This window comes from Adiantum capillus-veneris, chromosome 2 (genome assembly GCF_014529385.1).
Source record: "Adiantum capillus-veneris isolate H3 chromosome 2, ASM1452938v2, whole genome shotgun sequence".
NCBI classification, from domain to species: domain Eukaryota; kingdom Viridiplantae; phylum Streptophyta; class Polypodiopsida; order Polypodiales; family Pteridaceae; genus Adiantum; species Adiantum capillus-veneris.
This window is the reverse complement of record NC_140932.1, coordinates 154,700,591-154,721,733: the sequence shown is the minus strand read 5'-3', so window position 1 is coordinate 154,721,733 and position 21,143 is coordinate 154,700,591. Positions and strand designations below refer to the sequence as shown.

Sequence of the window (21,143 nt, the reverse complement as noted above, 5' to 3'; positions counted from 1 at the left end):
TGTAAGGGGCAGGTCAGAGAAAAGGAACAATGTAGCTAACAGGGGCAAGAGTAGAAGTAAGAGCATGGCAAAATCTCAAGATATAACTTGCTATCAATGTGGACGCAAAGGGCATAAAAAGCCTGATTGCAGATTTTACAAGCAAGAGCTTGAGAGGAAGAAGCAGCAGCAGTAAGAAGAAGAAGGATGCAAAAGATGCTAAAGGTGATGATGACACCTCCTCTTCTTCCAAGGATGTTGGCAAGGCCAACGTGGCCTCTAGTGTGGTCATAGAGGAAATTGTTGATGTGGACGAAGCACTTGTCGTAGCTTCGAGTATCTTTGATGATGTTGTGGCTATGGCAAGTGATATGTCACAAAGTGATGACGTGGCGGACAGCAGAAACCCTAATTTCTGCCAGAAACCCTAAAATTCCTGCAAACCCTAATTTTTGCCAAAAACCCTAAATTCCGGAAATCGCGGAGGCGGATAATTTATTTTTATTTTTATTTTTTATTTTATTTTTTTAAATTATTTTATTTTTTTTTTTGGAAAATGATGAGCGACGCGAATTTTGCTTTTGCTTTTTTTTTTATAAAAAAAAAAGAGAAAAGACTCTCTAAGAGAGAGAGAGAACTGATGCTTTTGATTTTAAAAGCTTTTGGGGCTCTGCTTTTGGGCATCCCTTGTAACCTTTAAATTAGTGGTGAGGGCCTCACTTCTCAGAGCATCTGGACGCAGAGTCTGAGAGTGAAACCCTAACCGCTCTCTTGTACTTTGATGATTGATTAATACAAAAAGAAATACCGAAAGGGGCGCCAGTCTTTGGGGCCAATATCTCTAGGCACGGAACTCCGCCGGGCCAGTGCAAATCTATTGTGATCTGTGAATTGTTTTGAAGTGGTTATTTGGTGCTGTCGCGGTTGATTCTTGACTTGGAGTGTCCAAGTTCGTTACAGTGGTATCAGAGCACGGCCGATTTCTCTTCTACGGGAAATCCGATCCCCGAATTTTTTTTTCCGCGGCACCTATGGCTTCAGGCAATGATCAGTCGACTCCCTCTGCATCTGGAGATGCGGGCTGGGATCACAACGAAGATTCAGACAGAGAGTATGGCCCGCCTCGGCCTACTCAGGCGGAGCAAACAGAGATGGAGCGTCGTCAATTGATTGGCGATGCAACAAAGATGATGCTCAATTTTGCCAAGGACCCGAAGATGGTAAAATATATGAACCAGACCTCTTTGAAAGAGGTACAGATGGAGTGGCAGAGAACCACAACACCACTCCCGAAACCCGCTCTCAAGAAACCTTCTACCTCCAAGAAATATATGGAGAAGGAACTGGAGAACGTGGTTGATGCACGGATTGCTCAGCTTTTCGACGTGCAAAAAGCACGGCAAAAAGCACGGCAAAAAGCAGAACAAAGGTACTGACTTCCCGGGATATTTGGGTCGACAAAGCAAAGAAACGGAAGAAGCGTGTTCGATTTGAAGGAGTACCCAGTTCTTCTTCTTCTTCTTCTGACAGTTCTTCTAGCTCCTCGGATTCAAGCGAAGAAGACAGACAAGGTAAAAAGCGAAGCAAGAAGCAACGCTTTGGAAAGGGCAAGCAAAAGGCAAAGAAGGCTAAATCTCGCCCAGTGAGTGACACTTCTACAGAGGACTCGTCTACGGACAGTTCAGACTCTGACAACGGAAACTTTTATGCGAACAAGAGGAATTTTTACAAAGCCAACCAGTATGACTTTCTCGAAGATAAAAGCAAGAAAGTTCGAGAGTTTAAGGAAGGTGGCCAAGCACTTAAGTTTGATACTTTTTCGGGATACTCCGATGCTTCGAAGGCTTTGTCTTTTATACAGCAGTTTGACATCGCTTTCGCGGGAGGACGCTATTCAGAGCACTCCAAGATTCGAAGAGCTGCCTCTTATTTTAAGGGGAATGCTCGCACTTGGTGGTCCACGCTTCTATTAAGCAAGACTGTGCCGGTTACATGGCTGAAATTCAAGAGGCTTTTTATTTCTTCTTGGTTGACTCAAGAGTTTGAGCGAGATATACGAGCTGCTTGGAACCATCTCCGGATGACCAAGAGCGATACAGTGAATTCTTATTGTGAAAGATTCTGGAGCTCTTTTCTACCCGCCTCTTCATTCAAGAAGATCTCGTTCAGAGAACAAATTGAGCGGTTTACCTTGGGTCTACCTACAGAGATCCGAGATCACTGCTTGGAACAGAAGTCAGCTTCTATTCAGGAGTTGATGAGTCATGCGAAGCGGGGCTTTGCCATTCACTCTGGCAGTCTGACTTACCCCACAGATGAGGCCATGACACAACGAGCCAAACAGACTTCTGGGAATGAAAGTAGAATGAAAAAGAGCAACCCAGAGAAAAAAAAAGGATGCACGACCCAAGCTTACTCCTGAGGAGAGAGCTCGCTTCATCAGAGAGGGGAAGTGCTTTGAATGCGGGAAACATGGACATATTTCCGCAAAGTGCCCTGATAAGGCACAGAAAGAACAGAATGATAAAGACGACGACAGGTCTGAGAGTTCGAGAGCAGCTGAGGAATGTGGCAGAAAAGGCAGATAGAAAAGCAGAACTGGTACCACATGGCGTGGGACTTGCACCGAATCAAATGAATGAAAGTACAAACTTTGCCGTTTTTTTTGGGGCAAAGTGAAGGATCAGGAAGCTCTTTTGAAGGAGCCAAGGCCAACTTCTTTTCACTTGGAATTGGCGGCTCGATTTGGAACTGCGCCCGACAGACTGACGCCACTGGCGGAGGTAGTTCGACTGGCACCCGGATGGGATGTTGCCATTACACCGAGCATTGGCAAACTTCGTTTGCAATGACAGGGGTGTTCAGGGCACGTGAGTGACGTTCTACTCGGGATCCCTTGGTACCACAAGAACTACGCCGTGGTTGACTACCGGGCCGAGAAAGCGACTTTGATAAATGAAGGGCTTAGAGATTGTACTTGATGAACTTCAGTTTTCTTACTCATTCTTTTGGGAGAACTGAACCATGGATAAAAGTTGAATATGTTTTGACCTGAAGAAAAGAACGCCAAGATTTTTTTTCTCCACGCTCATGCCGATTGCTTTTGAGAGGGCCTGAAGATCATACCATTGATCTGATATCTGGAAGCACACCACCGAATCGGCCACCTTATCGTGTGAGCCGAGTACAGAATGAAAAGATTATGAACTCAGTGAAAGACCTCTTGGAAAAGGGTCTTGTCCAGCTTAGTACTTCACCGTATTGCTCTCCAGTGTTGTTGGTTTTGAAGAAAGACAGATCTTGGAGAATGTGCATCGATTATAGCACTCTCAACGAAATCACCATCAAGAACAGATTTCCGATTCCTAGGATCGATGATATACTCGACAGGTTACAGGGATCCTCGTGCTTTAGCAGGATTGACTTGAAGAGTGGATATCATCAGATCAGGATAGCGCCAGGAGATGTCTACAAGACAGCTTTTCGGACGACTTTTGGGTTATTTGAGTTTTTGGTGATGCCTTTTGGCTTAACCAATGCTCCTGCGACATTTAACCGGATGATGGACAGGATTTTTCGAGAGTACAGGCTATTTGTTGGCACTTTCTTTGACGACATCATTGTTTTCTCGAAGAATGAGGCAGAACACAGAGATCATCTACTTCAAGTCTTTTAGGCATTACGAGATCACACGCTAGTGATTAATGCAAAGAAAAGTGAATTTTTTTCCTACCATGGATACACTTTTTGGGACACATTGTGTCAGCAGCAGGAGTGCGAATGGACCCGGCCAAGATAGAGAATATCCGTGATTGGCCCGATTTGAGGAATGTCCATGAAGTTAGAAGCTTCTTGGGACTGTGTTCGTACTACAGGCGGTTCATACGAAAGTTTGCAGAGGTTGCTTCCCCTTTGCATATCTTGACACAGAAAGGAGTACCTTTTTCGTGGGGACCCACAGAGGTGACTGCCTTTCAGACATTGAAAGAGAAATTGACTACGGGACCTATTTTGACTTTGCCGGACTTGCAGAAGTCATTCGAAGTATATTGTGATGCTTGTGGTCGTAGTCTGGGTGCGGTCTTGATGCAAGAAGGCCATGTCATAGCTTACGAGAGCCGTTTGTTCTCTAGGCCGGAGATGACAGCACAGATTTATGAGAAAGAGCTTTTGGCGGTTATCCATGCTCTTACTCAGTGGCGGCATTACCTACTCGGAGCGGATTTTATTGTCTTTACAGACCATCAGAGTTTGCGCTACTTCTTGTCACAGAAGCAGCTTTCGGAAAAGCAGATGCGGTGGGCGAACATCTTGTCATAGTTCCACTTCCAGATTATCCATGTGCAGGGACAGAAGAATGTGGTGGCAGATGCTTTGTCTCGGAAACCGTTGGTTCTGGCTATTTCCGCGATCCATCATAGGAGCTTCGAGGATATGGTCGATTAGTATGCCACAGATACAGGTTTTGCAGATATTTTCACACGGATACGGGATGGGGAGACAGTAGCTGGATACTCCCTTCGGGAAGGCTACTTGATGAAAAAGACTATGTTGTGCGTTACACAGCCGTTGAGGGAAAAGGTTATGACTGATTGCCATTGTCCACCTTTTACGGGTCACCGCGGCATTGCTACCACCATGAAAGGGGTAGAGAGAGAGGCGGAGACTGAAGAAGCATGTGGAAGAGTCTGTGCGCAGTTGCTTGGTATGCCAGAAGGTCAAGTTTGACAGGCATAAGGCACAGGGATTGTTACAGCCTTTACCCATACCCACCCGCCCCTGGGAAAATATTGAAATGGATTTCATTTTTTTTGATCTCCCGAGAATACAGAATGATCACGATGATTTTCCGATTACATGGCACGTCTGAGACGATTGTCTTCGACAGAGACCCCAGATTTATGAGTTTGTTTTGGAAGGCAATTTGGGAGAACATTGGCACGCGGTTGCAGTTCTCGTCATCGTTCCACTTGCAGACTGACGGGCAATCTGAGATTGCCAATTCAGTGATTTTAGATTTATTGAAGTCTTGTATCTCGCATCAGAAGACTCAATGGGAAAAGAACTTACCTTTGGTGGAATTTGCCTACAATAACACGATACACTCTTCGACGGGGAAGACGCCATGAGAGATTGTTGAAACTGCTACGAAGGTTCCATCCTTCCTGAGCACGAAAGATTAGAAATTTGAAGCGGATGAATATTCGCGAGATTTGGATACGGCTTTTGCCAAGGTTCGCGAGACTTTGCAGGAGTCTCAAGAACGACAGAAAAAGGCAGCGGATCGCCATCGTCGCGACTGGAAATTGAAGGAGGATGATTGGGTGCTCTTACTTTTGAGAAGGCACGCCTAAGAAAGAAAAAGGGAAAGGAGAGGCTTTTTCCAAAGCTTAGTATGTGATACTACGGACCTTTCCAGATTACTGACAAGATAAATGATGTCTCCTTCCGATTGAAACTGCCAGATACTTGGAGGATTCACAATGCATTGCATGTGAGTCTCTTGAAACCTATTAAGGGTGATGTGCCTGATGATGGGGAGCCCGATGAGCAACCCAAAGTGGAAGAAAACGAGGAGATCCTTGTTCCTGAACAGATTTTGGCACATAATGATACGAAGAAAGGTAAAGTCCGAAGGCGGTTCTTGGTTAAGTTCAAGAACTTTCCTGCATTTGATGCGAAGTGGATGGAGGAGGAGGACCTAGCAGATACTCCTCGGATTGTGAAACTTTACCTCGATGTTTTGGTTTAGCATAGTCTACTCCAAACGGAACCCAGAACTCAGCTTGGCCGAAGATCTGGTGCAGTGGGATGCACAAGAGGGGAGTCACTCCACTCCTTTGTCAACAGATGCCTCGATTTTGATACTAAAGTCACTGATGTCTCTTTGAGCTTCACGGATACTGAGAGCTGACAGTATTCTGCTGGATGACTTTATGAAATGGAATTCCTGATTATGATACTGATTTGTTCTTGACTTCTTGTGAGTGCAGGAACTGATAGCCGAAATGACTGCAGCATTTTGGTCTGATTGATCTCGAATAGACATGGTTGCAATAGGGGTTAGTCAATCGGACATCGATGAGGTCTCGATTGGACCTAGATGTGATTGCTAGCTACATTGCCGATAAATCATGGTCTAAGATCCGAATGAATGTTGAATGTCATGTGATGTCCTGTGATGTCTGGTGATGTCCTGTGATGTCGTGTGATGTGACTGTCGATTTTGTACATGTGCTAGATGTGTGTTCCTAGTACGTAGGTACTAACAGTCAGTGTCTGCTAAGACGGTTTATGGCTTTTGTCGGTTTTGCAGGCGTAATCGCGGTCGATTACAATGCTTTCAAGAGGGGGGTATGTCACAAAGTGATGACGTGGCGGACAGCAGAAACCCTAATTTCTGCCAGAAACCCTAAAATTCCTGCAAACCCTAATTTTTGCCAAAAACCCTAAATTCCGGAAATCGCGGAGGCGGATTATTATTTTTAAAAAAATAATAATAATAATAATTTTATTATTTTTTTATTTTTGGGAAAATGATGAGCGACGCGAATTTTGCTTTTGCTTTTTTTTTTATAAAAAAAAAAGAGAAAAGACTCTCTAAGAGAGAGAGAGAACTGATGCTTTTGATTTTAAAAGCTTTTGGGGCTCTGCTTTTGGGCATCCCTTGAAGCCTTTAAATTAGTGGTGAGGGCCTCACTTCTCAGAGCATCTGGACGCAGAGTCTGAGAGTGAAACCCTAACCGCTCTCTTGTACTTTGATGATTGATTAATACAAAAAGAAATACCGAAAGGGGCGCCAGTCTTTGGGGCCAATATCTCTAGGCACGGAACTCCGCCGGGCCAGTGCAAATCTATTGTGATTTGTGAATTGTTTTGAAGTGGTTATTTGGTGCTGTCGCGGTTGATTCTTGACTTGGAGTGTCCAAGTTCGTTACATGATATGTATATCACATCTTATTGACGCTTTGCTTTCAACACATGATGGGCTGTCCCAGTCTTGGATAGTAGAAAGTGGTGCCTCATTTCATGTAACTCCTTCTTTGGAGTCTTTTGCCACATACACTGCAGGTAACCTGGGTAAAGTTTACTTGGGTAATAACTATGCATGTGACATTGAGGGTGTTGGCACCATTCACTTGGCTTTTGAAAATGGCCAAGAACTTGTTTTGCATGATGTTAGGTATGTGTCTGGCATTAAGAAGAGTCTGCTATCAGTTGGGCAGCTGGATGTAAAGGGCTACTTCACTACTTTTGGTGGTGGCTCTTGGAAAATACAAAAGGGTTCTATGCAACCGTTCTCCAAATCGTGCTTTGGACAACGGCATCCCCGAAGAGGTTTGGTCTGGCAAACCTGCTTCATATGACCATTTGCGTGTTTTTGGCTGCGAGGCATTTGTCCATGTGCCTGTAGATCAGAGGACTAAGCTAGACATGAAATCCATCACAGGCATCTTCATGGGTTATGGAGATGAGGGTGAGATGGGTTACAGAGTATGGCTACCTAATTACAGGAAGGTTGTACGCAACCAAGATGTAGTATTTAATGGGGCTAAATTGCTCCAAAATGCTACACATGTAGACCATGATAAAAAGAGGGTCAAATTTCATAATGACCAGCCAGCCATAAAGCCTTCCTTGGCTGAAAATATGGTGCCTATTGATGCTGAAAATGAGCAGCAACCATTTGTGCAACAGCCAGAAGAGAATGGACAACAAATAGATGCACAAAATGGGGTAGAACACAATGATCAGCAGGCTGAAAATGATTTACGGCAGGGTATAAATGCTGAAAATCAGCCACTAAATGATAACGGAATCATTCCTGAGGATGTAGACCCTTTACCGACAAATGTAGATCATTGGGTGAGGAGATCTACACATCAGAGACGTCAACCAGAGAGGTTCCAAACACATTGATCTGCGATACCATTTTATACGACAGGTATTGGATGATGGCCTTGTCACACTGACAAAGGTCAAGACATAGGATAACCATGTAGATGTTCTCACTAAGTGTCTTGCTAAGACACAACATCAGCATTGCTTACAATTAGTGGGAGTTACTTAAAGGTACCAAATCGGGCCTTTAAGTGGGAGGTTGTTGGGTCTAAAGGCCCTCTTATAGCCTCTCTTACTCATTTATTCATTCTTTTATTCTTGGGTGTGTTCACACCCAAATGCCATTTAAATGGTCATAAGTTTGTACCCTTACATAATAATAAAACATAGGGCTTTTAGTTGTGTGTCCAAGAAACACACTAAGAAATCGTACGATCTCCTCTCTCCCTCTCTCTGCAACAGAGCTCACGCTCGCTCTCTCTCTGCTCGTTGGCTCTTCTACACCCATCGCTAGCCCCTCTCTCACTTCATAGGGTACCTCCCCCCCTTGGATTCCAGAGCCCTAATAGCTACTAGGCCCCTTTCTACTATTTTCCCTTATTTATGGGATTTATGCAAGGTCCTGGGGCTTAGTGTCACAAAGTGATGACGTGTTTTCCCCAGAGTATGCGGGAAACCCTAGCCCTGATTGCTGCTGAAAAACCTAATTCTGCAAACCCTAACCCTAAAACCTGCAAACCATAAAATCTGCCAAAAACCTAACCCTAACCCTAATCCTAACCCTAAAACCTATCCTAAATCCTAACCCTAACCCTAGCAGCAGGAACAGAATTCCGGATAAAGCGTTGATGACGTGGCAGGATTTTCGGAAATTGCGGCGCTGAATTTTCAGCTTTTGGCGATGCAATTGAGCATGAGAGAGAGAGAGAGAGAGAGAGAGAGAGAGAGAGAAATTCCCTTGCTTTATTTCTAAAAACTCAAGTGAGTTTGTGAGAGCAAAAAAGAGAGTTTGCTTTATTTTTGAAGCTTTTGGGGCTCTGCTTTTGGCATGCCTTGTAAACAATAAATAAGCGGTTTTGGGCTCACTCTGCAGAGCATCTGGACACAGAGTCTGAGAGTGAAACCCTAACCGCTCTCTTGTACTTTGAACATTGATTAATTCATAAAGAGATACCCAAAGGGGCGCCAGTTTTTGGGACCAATATCTCTAGGCACGGAACTCCGCCGGGCCAAATAGATCTGTGAATTGTTTTGAAGTGGTTATTGGTGCTGTCATGATTGATTCTTGACTTGGAGTGTCCAAGTCTGTTACAATGGTATAAGAGCACAGCCGATTTCTCTTCTACCGGAAATCCGATCCCCAATTTTTTTTCTGCGGAACCTATGGCTTCACGCAAGGATAAGTCCTCCCTCTACATCCGGAGATCGGGTAGGGATCACAACGAAGATTCCAGCAGAGAGTATGGCCCGCCTAGGCCTACTCAGGCAGAGCAACGAGAGATGAAGCGTCGTCAATTGATCGGCGATGCAACAAAGATGATGCTCAGTTTTGCGAAGGACCCGAAATTGGCAAAATATATGAGCGAGACTTTTTCTCAAGAAGTGCATGCGCAGTGGCAGAAAACCACTCCACCACCCCCAAAACCCGCTCCAAGAAACCTTCTGATCACAAGCAATATTCAGAGAAGGAATTAGAAGAGGTGGTTGATGCACGAATTACTCAGCTTTTTGACGCTCAAAAGAAAGCCAAAAAGCACGGCAAAAAGCGGAAGAAAGACACCGACTTCCGGGGTTATTTGGGTCGTCAGTCGACATTTGACAAAGCAAAGAAACAGAAGAAGCGTGTTCGCTTTGAAGGAGTACCCAGTTCTTCTTCTTCTTCTTCTTCTTAAAGTTCTTCTAGCTCTTCAGATTCGAGCGAAGAAGACAGAAAAGACAAAAAGCGAAGCAAGAAACAACGCTTCGGAAAGGGTAAGAAAAAGGCAAAGAAGTCTAAAACTCGCCCGGTGACTGACAGTTCTATAGAGGACTCGTCTACAGACAGATCAAACTCCGATGACGGAAAATTTTATGCGAACAAGAAGAATTTTTATAAAGCCAACCAGTATGACTTTTTGGAAGATAAAAGCAAGAAAGTCCGAGAGTTTAAGGAAGGTGGACAGTCGATCAAATTTGACACTTTTTCAGGATACCAAGATGCTTCGAAGGCTTTGTCTTTTATACAACAGTTTGACATCGCTTTCGCGGGAGGACGCTACTCAGAGCACTCCACGATTCGGAGAGCTGCCTCTTACTTTAAGGGGAATGCTCGAACTTGGTGGTCCACGCTTCTTTTAAACAAGACTGCGCCAGTTAAATGGCTGAAATTTAAGAAGCTTTTTATTTCTTCTTGGTTGACGCAAGAGTATGAACGCAATATACGAGCTACTTGGAACCATCTTTGGATGACCAAGAGAGATACAGTGAAATTGTGAATGCTTACTGTGAGAGATTCTAGAGCTCTTTTCTACCCGCCTCTTCATTCAAGAAGATCTCGTTCAGAGAACAAATTGAGCGGTTCACCTTGGGTCTACCTACAGAGATCCGAGATCACTGCTTAGAACAGAAGTCAGCTTCAATTCAAGAGTTAATGAGTCATGCAAAGCGGGGCTTTGCCATTCACTCTGGCAGTCTAACCTAGCCCACCGATGAGGCCATGACACAATGAGCCGAACAGACTTCTAGGAATGAAAGTAGAAAGAGAAAGAGCAACCCAGAGAAGAAGGATGCACGACCTAAGCTTACTCCTCAGGAGAGAGCTCGCTTCATCAAGGAGGGAAAGTGCTTTGGATGCGGGGAACATGGACATATCTTCGCGAAGTGCCCTAAAAAGGCACAGAAAGAACAGAATGATAAGGACGACGACAGGCCTGAGAGTTCGAGAGCAGCTAAGGAACGTGGCAGAAAAGGCAAGATGAAAACAGGATTGGTTCCAGATTGTGTGGGTACTGATCCCAACACCATGGACGAGAGTACAGAACTTTGTCGAGCTTGGGGCAAAGTGAAAGATCAAGAGGCCCTGATCTTCTTTGATGGACGAGCCAAGGTCAACTTCATTTCACCGTAATTGGCGGCGCGGCTCGAGATCACTCCCAATCGGATGGGACCACTTGCGGAGGCAGTTCTAGCGGCACTCGGCAGGGACGTAGCCATTACACCTCTCATTGGCAAACTTCGGTTGCATTGTCAGGGGTATTTGGGGCATGAGGACTTTTTCATAATGCCTTTGGAGGGTTGTGATGTTCTCTTAGGGATTCCTTGGTACCACGAACAACGCCATGGTCGATTATCGTGCGAGGAAAGCGACATTGACTACAGAGAAGGGCATAACCATTGTACTTGATATTAAACTGAAGGGCGAGTCTGTCCCTATTGTATCGGCTTCGAGCATTTCTAAATTAATGAAATCCAGTCTCTTTGTTTACTCGATCTTTATGAAAGATTGAGCGATAAGGATAGGACAAATATGTCTAAACTTGATAAAGACCGCCAAGATTTTCTCCACTCTCATGTCGATTGCTCAGAGGGCCTACTAGGCAAGTTACCACCTGCTCATCCTGAATATCGTACCATTGATCTGATACCTGGAAGCACACCACCGAACCGGCCACCTTACCGTGTGAGCCGAGCACAGAATGAAGAGATTATGAACCAAGTGAAAGACCTCTTGGAAAAGGGTCTTGTCCAGCCCAATACTTCACCGCATTGCTCTCCAATGTTGCTAGTTTTGAAGAAAGACGGATCTTGGAGAATGTGCATCGATTATAGAGCTCTCAACAAAATCACCATCAGAAACAGATTTCCAATTCCTAGGATCGATGATATACTCGACAGATTACACGACAGATTACAGGGATCCTCCTGCTTTAGCAAGATTGATATGAAGAGTGGATATCATCATATCATAATCGCGCCGGGAGACGTCTACAAGACGGCCTTTCGGACGACTTTTGGGTTATTTGAGTTTTTGGTGATGCCTTTTGGCTTAACCAATGCTCCTGCGACATTTAACCGAATGATGGACAGGATTTTTCGAGAGTGCAAGCTATTTGTTGGCACTTTCTATGACGACATCATTGTTTTCTCCGAGAATGAGGCAAAACACAGAGATCATCTGCTTCAGGTCTTTCAGGCATTACGAGATCACAAGTTAGTGATTAATGCAAAGAAAAGTGAATTTTTCCTACCAGACACTTTTTGGGACACATTGTCTCAACAGCAGAAGTGCAAATGGATCCGGCCAAGATAGAGACTATACGTGATTGGCCCAATTTGAAGAATGTCCATGAATTCTTGGGACTGTGTTTGTACTACAGGCGGTTCATTCGAAAGTTTGCAGAGGTTGCTTCCCCTTTGCATATTTTGACACAAAAAGGAGTCCCTTTCTCGCGGGGATCCACAGAGGTGACTGCCTTTCAAACATTGAAAGAGAAATTGACTACAGGACAGTTTTGACTTTGTCGGACTTACAGAAGTCATTTGAAGTATATTGTGATGCTTGTGGTCGTAGTCCGGGTTCCGTCTTAATGCAAGAAGGCCATGTCATTGCTTACGAGAGCCGATTGTTCTCAAGGCCGGAGATGACAACACAGATTTATGAGAAAGAGCTTTTGGCGGTTATCCATGCTCTTACTCAGTGGCGGCATTATGTCACCAACGTGTGACTACTATCTATCCTTTTTGTTGATTTCTTTCTTATTATTTATTTACTTTCACTTTTTGGAAACACCCCTCGGGAAATCTAACTGCCCTGCATTGCATAGCTAGTGTGGAACTGTTCAGAGGAGTCCAGGCCTGAGGGCAAGAGAGCACTAAGGTTGGACAAGGACTATGGTTAGCCAAAGTGGGGTCATTGACTAGCCAAAGTGGAATCCTTTGCTACAAAGGCTACATTTCAGTTCTGGGTGTGGCTGCAGTGTACAAAGGGGGTCAATTGACCTAGAAAGATACAATGGCAGCATCTCCTAAAATTTAGGGAACTGCTATTTTGGAACCTGAAAATGTGTTCGCGTCATTATCTTCGGTATGACTAGGGGAACATTTTACAACTCTGACGCGAAGTCAATTGGGCAACCGATCAGGAGATTTTAGGCGGCAACCCCAAAACGGGAAATGGCTTGTAAATGTGCCAAGTGGCACATTTCTGTGCAGTTTCCTCATGCAAGAGAAGGGGGAGCTGATTTTAGAGAGGAGAAGGCTCATTTTCATGCTGTCACAGGTTGAGAGCTTCAATGGAGTGCTTCCTTTCCCTCTTATGTACAGTGCGGTGCCAGGAGTGATGCCCTGCACGCTACGCACTGCCCTCTCTCTCCCCTATGGCAGTATGTTATGCCCCTCTAGTGGGCTTTTCAATTGACCAATGTACAGTTGTGTGAATTCATGCGTGATTGCCGAGGCAAGAGCCTCTTGCACAGGTACTGGATTAGCTAGCGGCTAATCCCCCGCAGGAATAGGTGATTCGGAGAGGTTTCACGCCCGAAATCTCGTCCGATTCAAAGGGCAAGTAGCCCTACAGGTGCGGGAGCTCGAGGACTTGCTACGGATGCTACCGGCACGCGAAACGGAGCCCGAAACAGTAAATTACAGCCTGCTGTATATTTTTGCAGGTTTAGGGTTTTGGCCCTAAACGGACCCTAATACCCCCAGGAGGTTCGGGGACGCGAGGGGACCGTTGCATAGGTGATCTGGCGCATTTTCGGGGCTGAAAACAGAGAATTCAGCGTGCTGCAGATTCTCGCCAGGTTTTGCAAAGTGGCCGTATGCGTCGGGAGAGTCAGTCAATGCGTGGGAATACTGACTGTGAAGGGTCCTAGTACAGTTATGCTGCCGAAATCGGGCCGGAACAATTGAAATTCAGCCAAGCTTGTGCGGGGCAGCTTGTAGGGAACCACAGCGTTTATTCCCTCTTTTAAACAATAAAGAAATACCTAAAGGGGCGCCTAAGTTAGGGGCCAATCTAGTGTCGGTCTTCTCATACAGGTGCAATCTAGCAGCCTGGTATCCCTTTCCCCTTTGTTGTGTCTTGAAAGTACAGGTAAAGTGGGCGACAGATTAAATGGGTGAAAGCAAATAAGGTTTCAGTCTAAGGTCTACCGCCCTTTTTGAAAGTATAGGCCGGTTTCACATTACCTACTCGGAGCGGATTTTACTGTCTTTACAGACCATCAGAGTTTGCGCTACTTCTTGTCACAGAAGCAGCTTTCAGAAAAGCAGATGCGGTGGGCGAACATCTTGTCACAGTTTCACTTCCAGATTGTCTATGTGCAGGGACAGAAGAATGTGGTGGCACATGCTTTGTTTCGGAAGCCGTTGGTTCTGACTATTTCCGCGATACATCATAGAAGCTTCGAGGATATGGTCGACCAGTATGCCACAAACACAGATTTTGCAGACGTTTTCACACGAATACGGGATGGGGAGACAGTAGCGGGATATTCCATTCAGGATGGCTACTTGATGAGAAAAACCATGTTGTGCATTACACAACCGTTGAGGGAAAAGGTTATGACTGAATGCCACTGTCCACCTTTTACGGGTCACCGTGGTATAGCTACCACCATGAAAGGGGTCGAGAGATACTTCTTTGGCCGAGACTCAAAAAGGATGTGGAAGAGTTTGTGCGCAGTTGCTTAGTATGCTAGAAAGTCAAGTTTGACAGGCATAAAGCACAGGGATTGTTACAGCCTTTACCCATACCCACCCGCCCCTGGGAAAATATTGCAATGGATTTCATTTTTGATCTCCCGAGAACACAAAGTGGTCACGATGGTATCTGGACTGTTATTGACAGATTTAGCAAACAGGCTCATTTCATTCCAAGGAAGAAAACAGTCAAGCAGGATCACTTAGTGAGACTGTTTGTGGCCCAGATCTTCAGATTACATGGCATGCCTGAGACAATTGTCTCCGGCAGAGACCCCAGATTTACGAGTTTGTTTTGGAAGGCAATTTGGGAGAACATTTGCACGCGGTTGCAGTTCTCGTCATCATTCCACCCGCAGACTGATGGGCGATCTGAGATTGCAAATTCAGTGGTTCTAGATTTGTTGAAGTCTTATATCTCATATCAGAAGACTCAATGGGAAAAGTACCTACCTTTGGTGGAATTTGCCTACAATAACACGATACACTCTTCGACGGGGAAGGCGCCATTTGAGATTGTTGAAGGTGTTGTGAAGGTTCCACCCTTCCTAAGCACGAAAGATAAGATTTTTGAAGCAGATGAATATACGCGAGATTTAGATATGGCTTTTGCCAAGGTTCGCGAGACTTTGCAAAAATCTCAAGAATGACAGAAAAAGGCAGCGGATCGCCATCGTTGCGACTTGAAATTGAAGGAGGATGATTGGGTGCTCTTACGTTTCGAGAAGGCACGACTGAGAAAGAAAAAGGGAAAGGAGAGGCTTTTTTCAAAGCTTAGTATGCGATACTATGGCTTGAAAAGATAAATGATGTCTCCTTCCGACTGAAACTGCCTGATACTTGGAGGATTCACAATGCCTCTTGAAACCTTTTAAAGGTGATGTGCCTGATGATGGGGAGCCTGATGAGCAACCCGAAGTGGAAGAAAATGAGGAGATCCTTGTTCCTGAACAGATTTTGGCACATAAGGATACGAAGAATAAAGGTAAAGTCCGAGGCGGTTCTTGGTTAAGTTCAAGAACTATCCTGCATTGGATGCGAAGTGGATGGAGGAGGAGGACCTAGCAGATACTCCTCAGATTGTGAAACTTTACCTCGATGCTTTTGGTTTAGCATAGTCTACTCCAAATGGAACCCAGAATTCAGCTTGGCCGGAGATCTGGTGCAGTGGAATGCACAAGAGGCGAGTCACTCCACTCCTTTGTCAACAGATGCCTTGATTTAGATACTAGAGTCATTGATGTCTCTTTGAGCTTCAGGGATACTGAAAGCGACAGTATTCTGCTGTATGACTTTATGAAATGGAATTCCTGATTATGATACTGATTTGTTCTTAACTTCTTTTAAGTGCAGGAATTGATAGACGAAATGACTACAGCATTTTGGTCTGATTGATCTCAAATAGACATGGTTGCAATAGGGGTTAGTCAATTGGACATCGATGAGGTCCCGATTGGATCTAGATGCGATGCTAGCTACATTGCCGATAAATCATGGTCTAAAATCCGAATGAATGACTGAATGTCATGTGATGTCCTGTGATGTCTAGTGATGTTGTGTGATGTGACTGTCGATTGGTACATGTGCTAGATGTGTGTTCCTAGTACGTAGGTACTAACAGTCAGTGTCTGCTAAGACGGTTTATGGCTTTTGTATGTTTTGCAAGCGTTATCGAGGGCGATCACAATGCTTTCAAGAGGGGGGTATGTCACAAAGTGATGACGTGTCTGCTCGAGTGCATGCGGGAAACCCTAGCCCTGACTGCTGCTGAAAACCTAATTCTACGAATCCTAACCCTAACCCTAAAACCTGTCCTAAACCCTAACCCTAACCCTAGCAACAAGAACAAAATTTTGAAAAAAAGTGTTGATGACATGGCACGATTTCCGAAAATTGCGGCGCTGAATTTTCAGCTTTTGGCGACGTAATTGAGCATGAGAGAGAGAGAGAGAAAAATTCCCTTGCTTTATTTTTAAAAACTCAAGTGAGTTTGTGAGAGAAAAAAAGAGAGTTTGCTTTATTTCTGAAGCTTTTGGGACTCTGCTTTTGGCATCCCTTGTAAACAATAAATAAGCGGTTTTGGGCTCACTCTGCAGAACATCTTGTCATGTGACACATCCCAACCCTATGTGTCCGTGGACAAGCTACACGATAACAAGGTTTCCGTCAAGTCCAGTCAAGTTAGATTAGAAGTGATCTGGCACTTTTGTGAGTCTATTCGTAGACCGTGCATGCCCAGTCACTCAGTGTAGATGCATATCCTCTGGTTGCACCTTGCATAAGCATAAGCATTTCCATCAAATTCCATCAGAGTCAGTTTGGGGATTTTTCATATGACTTTATCCCATTTTTCCCTATTTTTGACATTTTTCGCTTATTTATTAAGTGACTTTTGTTGGGTACTCAGTAGGGCAAATTGGGTAAGTTAATTTATAAGCAAACCCAAGTTAGCACAAATTGGCAGACGAGCAAAGACACAGCAGGCTTCCCCGAGCAACAGGTGTCCCACCCTCTCTCAGCAGAACCCTCTCCATTCCCTTGGCGAGGCCACTCCCTCAAGACCAACGTTTTCATCATAGACCACTTCTCCTTCCCTGGCGTTTCCAAGATCTGCCATCGCCATCCCTCTGGCTGCCCTAGCGTTTCTTCCCTTGCATGATCGCCCAAGCAGCCCCTCAGCCCAGCGTTTTCAGCCATAAAAACGCCAGCCCTTCAGCCAGCATTTTTCATCCAAAACGCCAGCAAACTGCAGCAGATCTCAGCGTTTTCATTTTCAGCAACCAGCGTTTTTGATCAGCAGTATCAGGAGGGATAAAAACGCCGGTTTTCCGCAGTTAGCACAATAGCAAATTCCCCCAAGAAGGTTGCAGATCGTTCCCCATTTTCAGCCCTAAAAACACAGCCCAAAACAGTCATTTTCAGCCACCGAATCAGTCCCCGAATTCATTGATTTGAAGCCTTCAAATTCCAGCCATCGAGTCGTCGTCGTCACCACCATCGTCGTCATCGGCATAGTCCAAGTTGCATCAGTCCATTGCATACGCATTGTACACCTTTGTGCAATCAAAGTAGACCGCTCGCCGACGAGAGTGGGGCCTTCGGAGGAGGGTTTTACAACCTCTCGGTGTCGTATCTCTTCTCTCTCCTTCTCTAAGTCTCATTCACTTGCACGCACAATCCACTCACTTTGTTCATGATCATAGCACTCTCCCTCAGACAGAAAGCTCTCTCTTTCCCTAAGAACTAAAAGGAACCTTGAGCAATAAAGATCACTAATCTTGAGAAAATACAACATTCATTCCGCTGCACCTAACACATCTGGACGTAAAATCTGAGAGTGAAACCCTAACCGCTCTCTTGTACTTTCAACATTGATTAATACATAAAGAAACACCGAAAGGGGCGCCAGTTTTTGGGGCCAATATCTCTAGGCACAGAACTCCGCGGGGCCAGTGCAAATCTACTGTGATCTGTGAATTGTTTTGAAGTGGTTATTTGGTGTTGTCGTGATTGATTCCTGACTTGGAGTGTCCAAGTCTGTTACACTGAGTAGGTAGGTCGTGCATCCTGGCTTGCCGCTTCTTGCCTATATAGGCAAGGGAGGGGGATCACTTCCAGGTATGCAGATCAGCCCCAGTCTGCGGTGCCCTCCCTAAGGGGCCCTAGGGGGTAGTTCCTTTGACTCGCTAGAGGACACGAGGGGGGCAGCCCGGCATTTTTGGGCAGCCCTCTCCTCGGCGTTTGTGGGGAGCCGGCAACCAGCCATGCTAACGTTTTTGGCTGGCAGCCCTGGCATTTTTTGGCCCATGCAGAGGGCAGCATCTCCATGACGGTGCGAGCCTAGAAGAGCAAAGATAGTCAGCCATCTAGAGGGCAACCGTGCAGTGACCAGCCTTGAGGGTTGCCAATCTCTCTCTCCAGATCTGGGTTGGTGCCACGAGGTGGACTATGTTGGGTTTCCAACCCATGTGGAGACCGTGTCAGTGGTCTCGTGTGCTCTCGTGTGCTAGCGCAGTTGACAATGTCAGTAGCACTCACAGTTGTGTGTACCTCGGGTCTATCCAGTTGGCATGTGAGTTCTATGCCGGACCACCCTTTCACTTGTATGAGCACCTTGTTATCAACATGGAGAGCCTTTCCCAAATCTCTCTCTCTCTCTCTCTCTCTCTCTCTCTCTCTCTCTCTCTCTCTCTCTCTCAGATGTCCTATCTCTTTCTACCTCAGTGATCTCTCTTCTCCACAAGTGTGCCTTGTTCATGTGTTCTAGATCGGAGTCAAGGTGTTCACCGGATCATGAGCCGGTTCTTGTCTTCATTGCATCTTCCGTTGTCACCTTTGACATGTTGTATTTCTCGCTTGGAGTGTCCAAGCTTGTTACACCCTCGCTCGAATTCGAGTGCTCTTCAGCTTCTCAGAGTCGAATAGTCGGCTGCTAGAACCATGTGTGCTGCAGAAGGTGGATTGGATCCTTCGTAGAAAAAGAATCTTCTAGGCTCTGATACCATTGTGACAAGTTTTGGACACCCAAGCGAGAAATCAATAGCAACACATAAGAGAAACTGCAATAACTGAACTTGAAAAGAGAGAGAGAGAGAGAGAGAGAGAGAGAGAGAGAGTCGACACGAAGCGGCGGAGTTCCGCTTGCAAATGCACTTGGCGGTAAGCTCCTCTTGCAAAATTTGAAGAGCATAACAAATGTCAAAAATGACAAGACAATTGCAAGTAAGAAATAAGCACAAAGGTTTATGGGGCAATTTGCTTACACATATCCACTCCCATGGATAAGAGGAGTAGTATCTGTATGATATTTGATTGAATACCTTTTTGGAATCATTGTTTGAACTTTATCTAAACTCGTTTGATATTAATTGAACTCATCTTGATCTGTAAAATCTGTTTGAACTTTAACTGGTTTCAATGAACTTGTTTAGGCTTATTGGAAAGTGGAAATTTATGAGATCCACTCTGAGTGGTTTTGTTGTAATAGTTATTTGTACGATTGGATGGAGTCCATAGACCCAGTACACTATATGCTGTCAAATATACAAATAAATTAATAAAAACCAACTCAAATCAAACCATATCCAGCAACCAAAATCACACTAAGTTAAAAAAAAAACTCAAGCAAATCAATGGAAAACATGGGCAAATCAATTCCCATTTATATGTAGAACATAGGGCTTTGAATGCCAAACCCTAGACTCAAACAAGGGCAAAGAGCTCTACACCAGCACAACTTCTATTACCGAATCAAGGATGAAGAGGAGTCAATATACAAAGGTAATACATCTCATCACCTTACGGCAGTTGTTCACAAAAAAGGCATTGACATAAGGTTCAAAACTCTGCTGTACAATGGGATGACAGTTTGCTTCATAGTTGCCTTTTTAAGCTCACAAAACTAAATGAGAGAGAGATCTTTTGTCAATATAAGATAGCCAAGCACCCAAACTCAACAATTGCATATAGACAACCGCAAGGAATGATTACTCATCAAACAAGTTTTCCAACACAAAGCAATTGATTTGCGTTGCAGGATGTCTAAAGATCCGTTTCTTACTTGACACCTTAAAGCACCCTCTAAATTAATCCTTAAATTCCAGAAGTGGTTTAAATTATTGATAGCGACGAGCGTGTGTATATCAAATAAATATGTTAGCTTTTGAGTGACTAAAAATACAGATAAGACGTGATCCACCATAGTTGGAATGTATTCCTCTAATTATACATTGACTCTCTTTTAAGAAAGTGCTAGAAGGAATTGACCAATGAAACCCAAGATGAGAAGTGAGAACCTACATATCCTGATATAAGTAGGTGAATGATACAAAAGTGAGACAAGAAAGCATAGCTTATATAACAAATCAAAATACAGTGACATTAACCAAATCGTTACATGAGCAATGCAAACATACAGCATAAAACAAGACCATTCCTCTTGTTGGAAGATTGGACGAGATGCATGATTATACAAGGCTATCACGAATATGGCACTCAGCTACTAAATCTCACGCATTGGCAGGGGTGCATGGTAGCCTTTGATCATCAGAGGATGACAAATTTTTCGAGAGAGCAAACTGAAATCATGGCAGAAAACTTACAACTGTGCTTCTATGGAAGCTATGGCTCGATTGAAAAGCAAGATGCAGGAAGACTAGGGAAAGCGATTGTGTATGCACATTTAATTTTGGAACATGAATTCACTGTTTCTCTGAATGAAGCCGGGAAATAGAGACGTACCTGCTGGAGTTGGAAGTGGAGAATAACTTGTTGAAGAAAGATCTGATAGAACTCGCCATAGCTCCTGCTTGCTACGCGTCCTTCAACGTGACATGCGAAACGTCGACAACTTGATCAAATAGGAATTCTTGCTTAGGAGTTGAACTTCTGCATTTGCGGGTGATAAGAGTTAAAAAACTGCCCAAAAGGCTTCCCGGGCCTAGGGCTAAAGAAACTTAGATATTTTAATGTTAGAAGAACCAGCAAATCCTTCCGACCTAGGAAGTTGTCCTTTCCTCTTGATAAGAAAACAAGTGATTAACCACCACAAAGAAGAGGTAAAAGATAGTAGGTTGAAAAACATTTACTTAACTACATGTTCGAACGCATATGCATTTGAAGTTTACCAGGGTTGGTGGGTA

General features: G+C 44.5%; 1 protein-coding gene across 1 annotated transcript in view; it reads right to left on the bottom strand.

Annotated features, from left to right (window-relative positions):
* LOC147463894 (PTI1-like tyrosine-protein kinase At3g15890) overlaps positions 1-20,926 on the bottom strand; it is a 44,262-nt gene extending 23,336 nt beyond the window's left edge. Inside the window, exon 1 of the mRNA XM_086529714.1 lies at positions 20,743-20,926. Coding sequence (XP_086385840.1) covers positions 20,743-20,801 — 59 coding nt within the window. The 5' untranslated portion in view covers positions 20,802-20,926. The remainder of the gene's footprint in view (positions 1-20,742) is intronic.
* Positions 20,927-21,143: the final 217 nt, after the last annotated feature.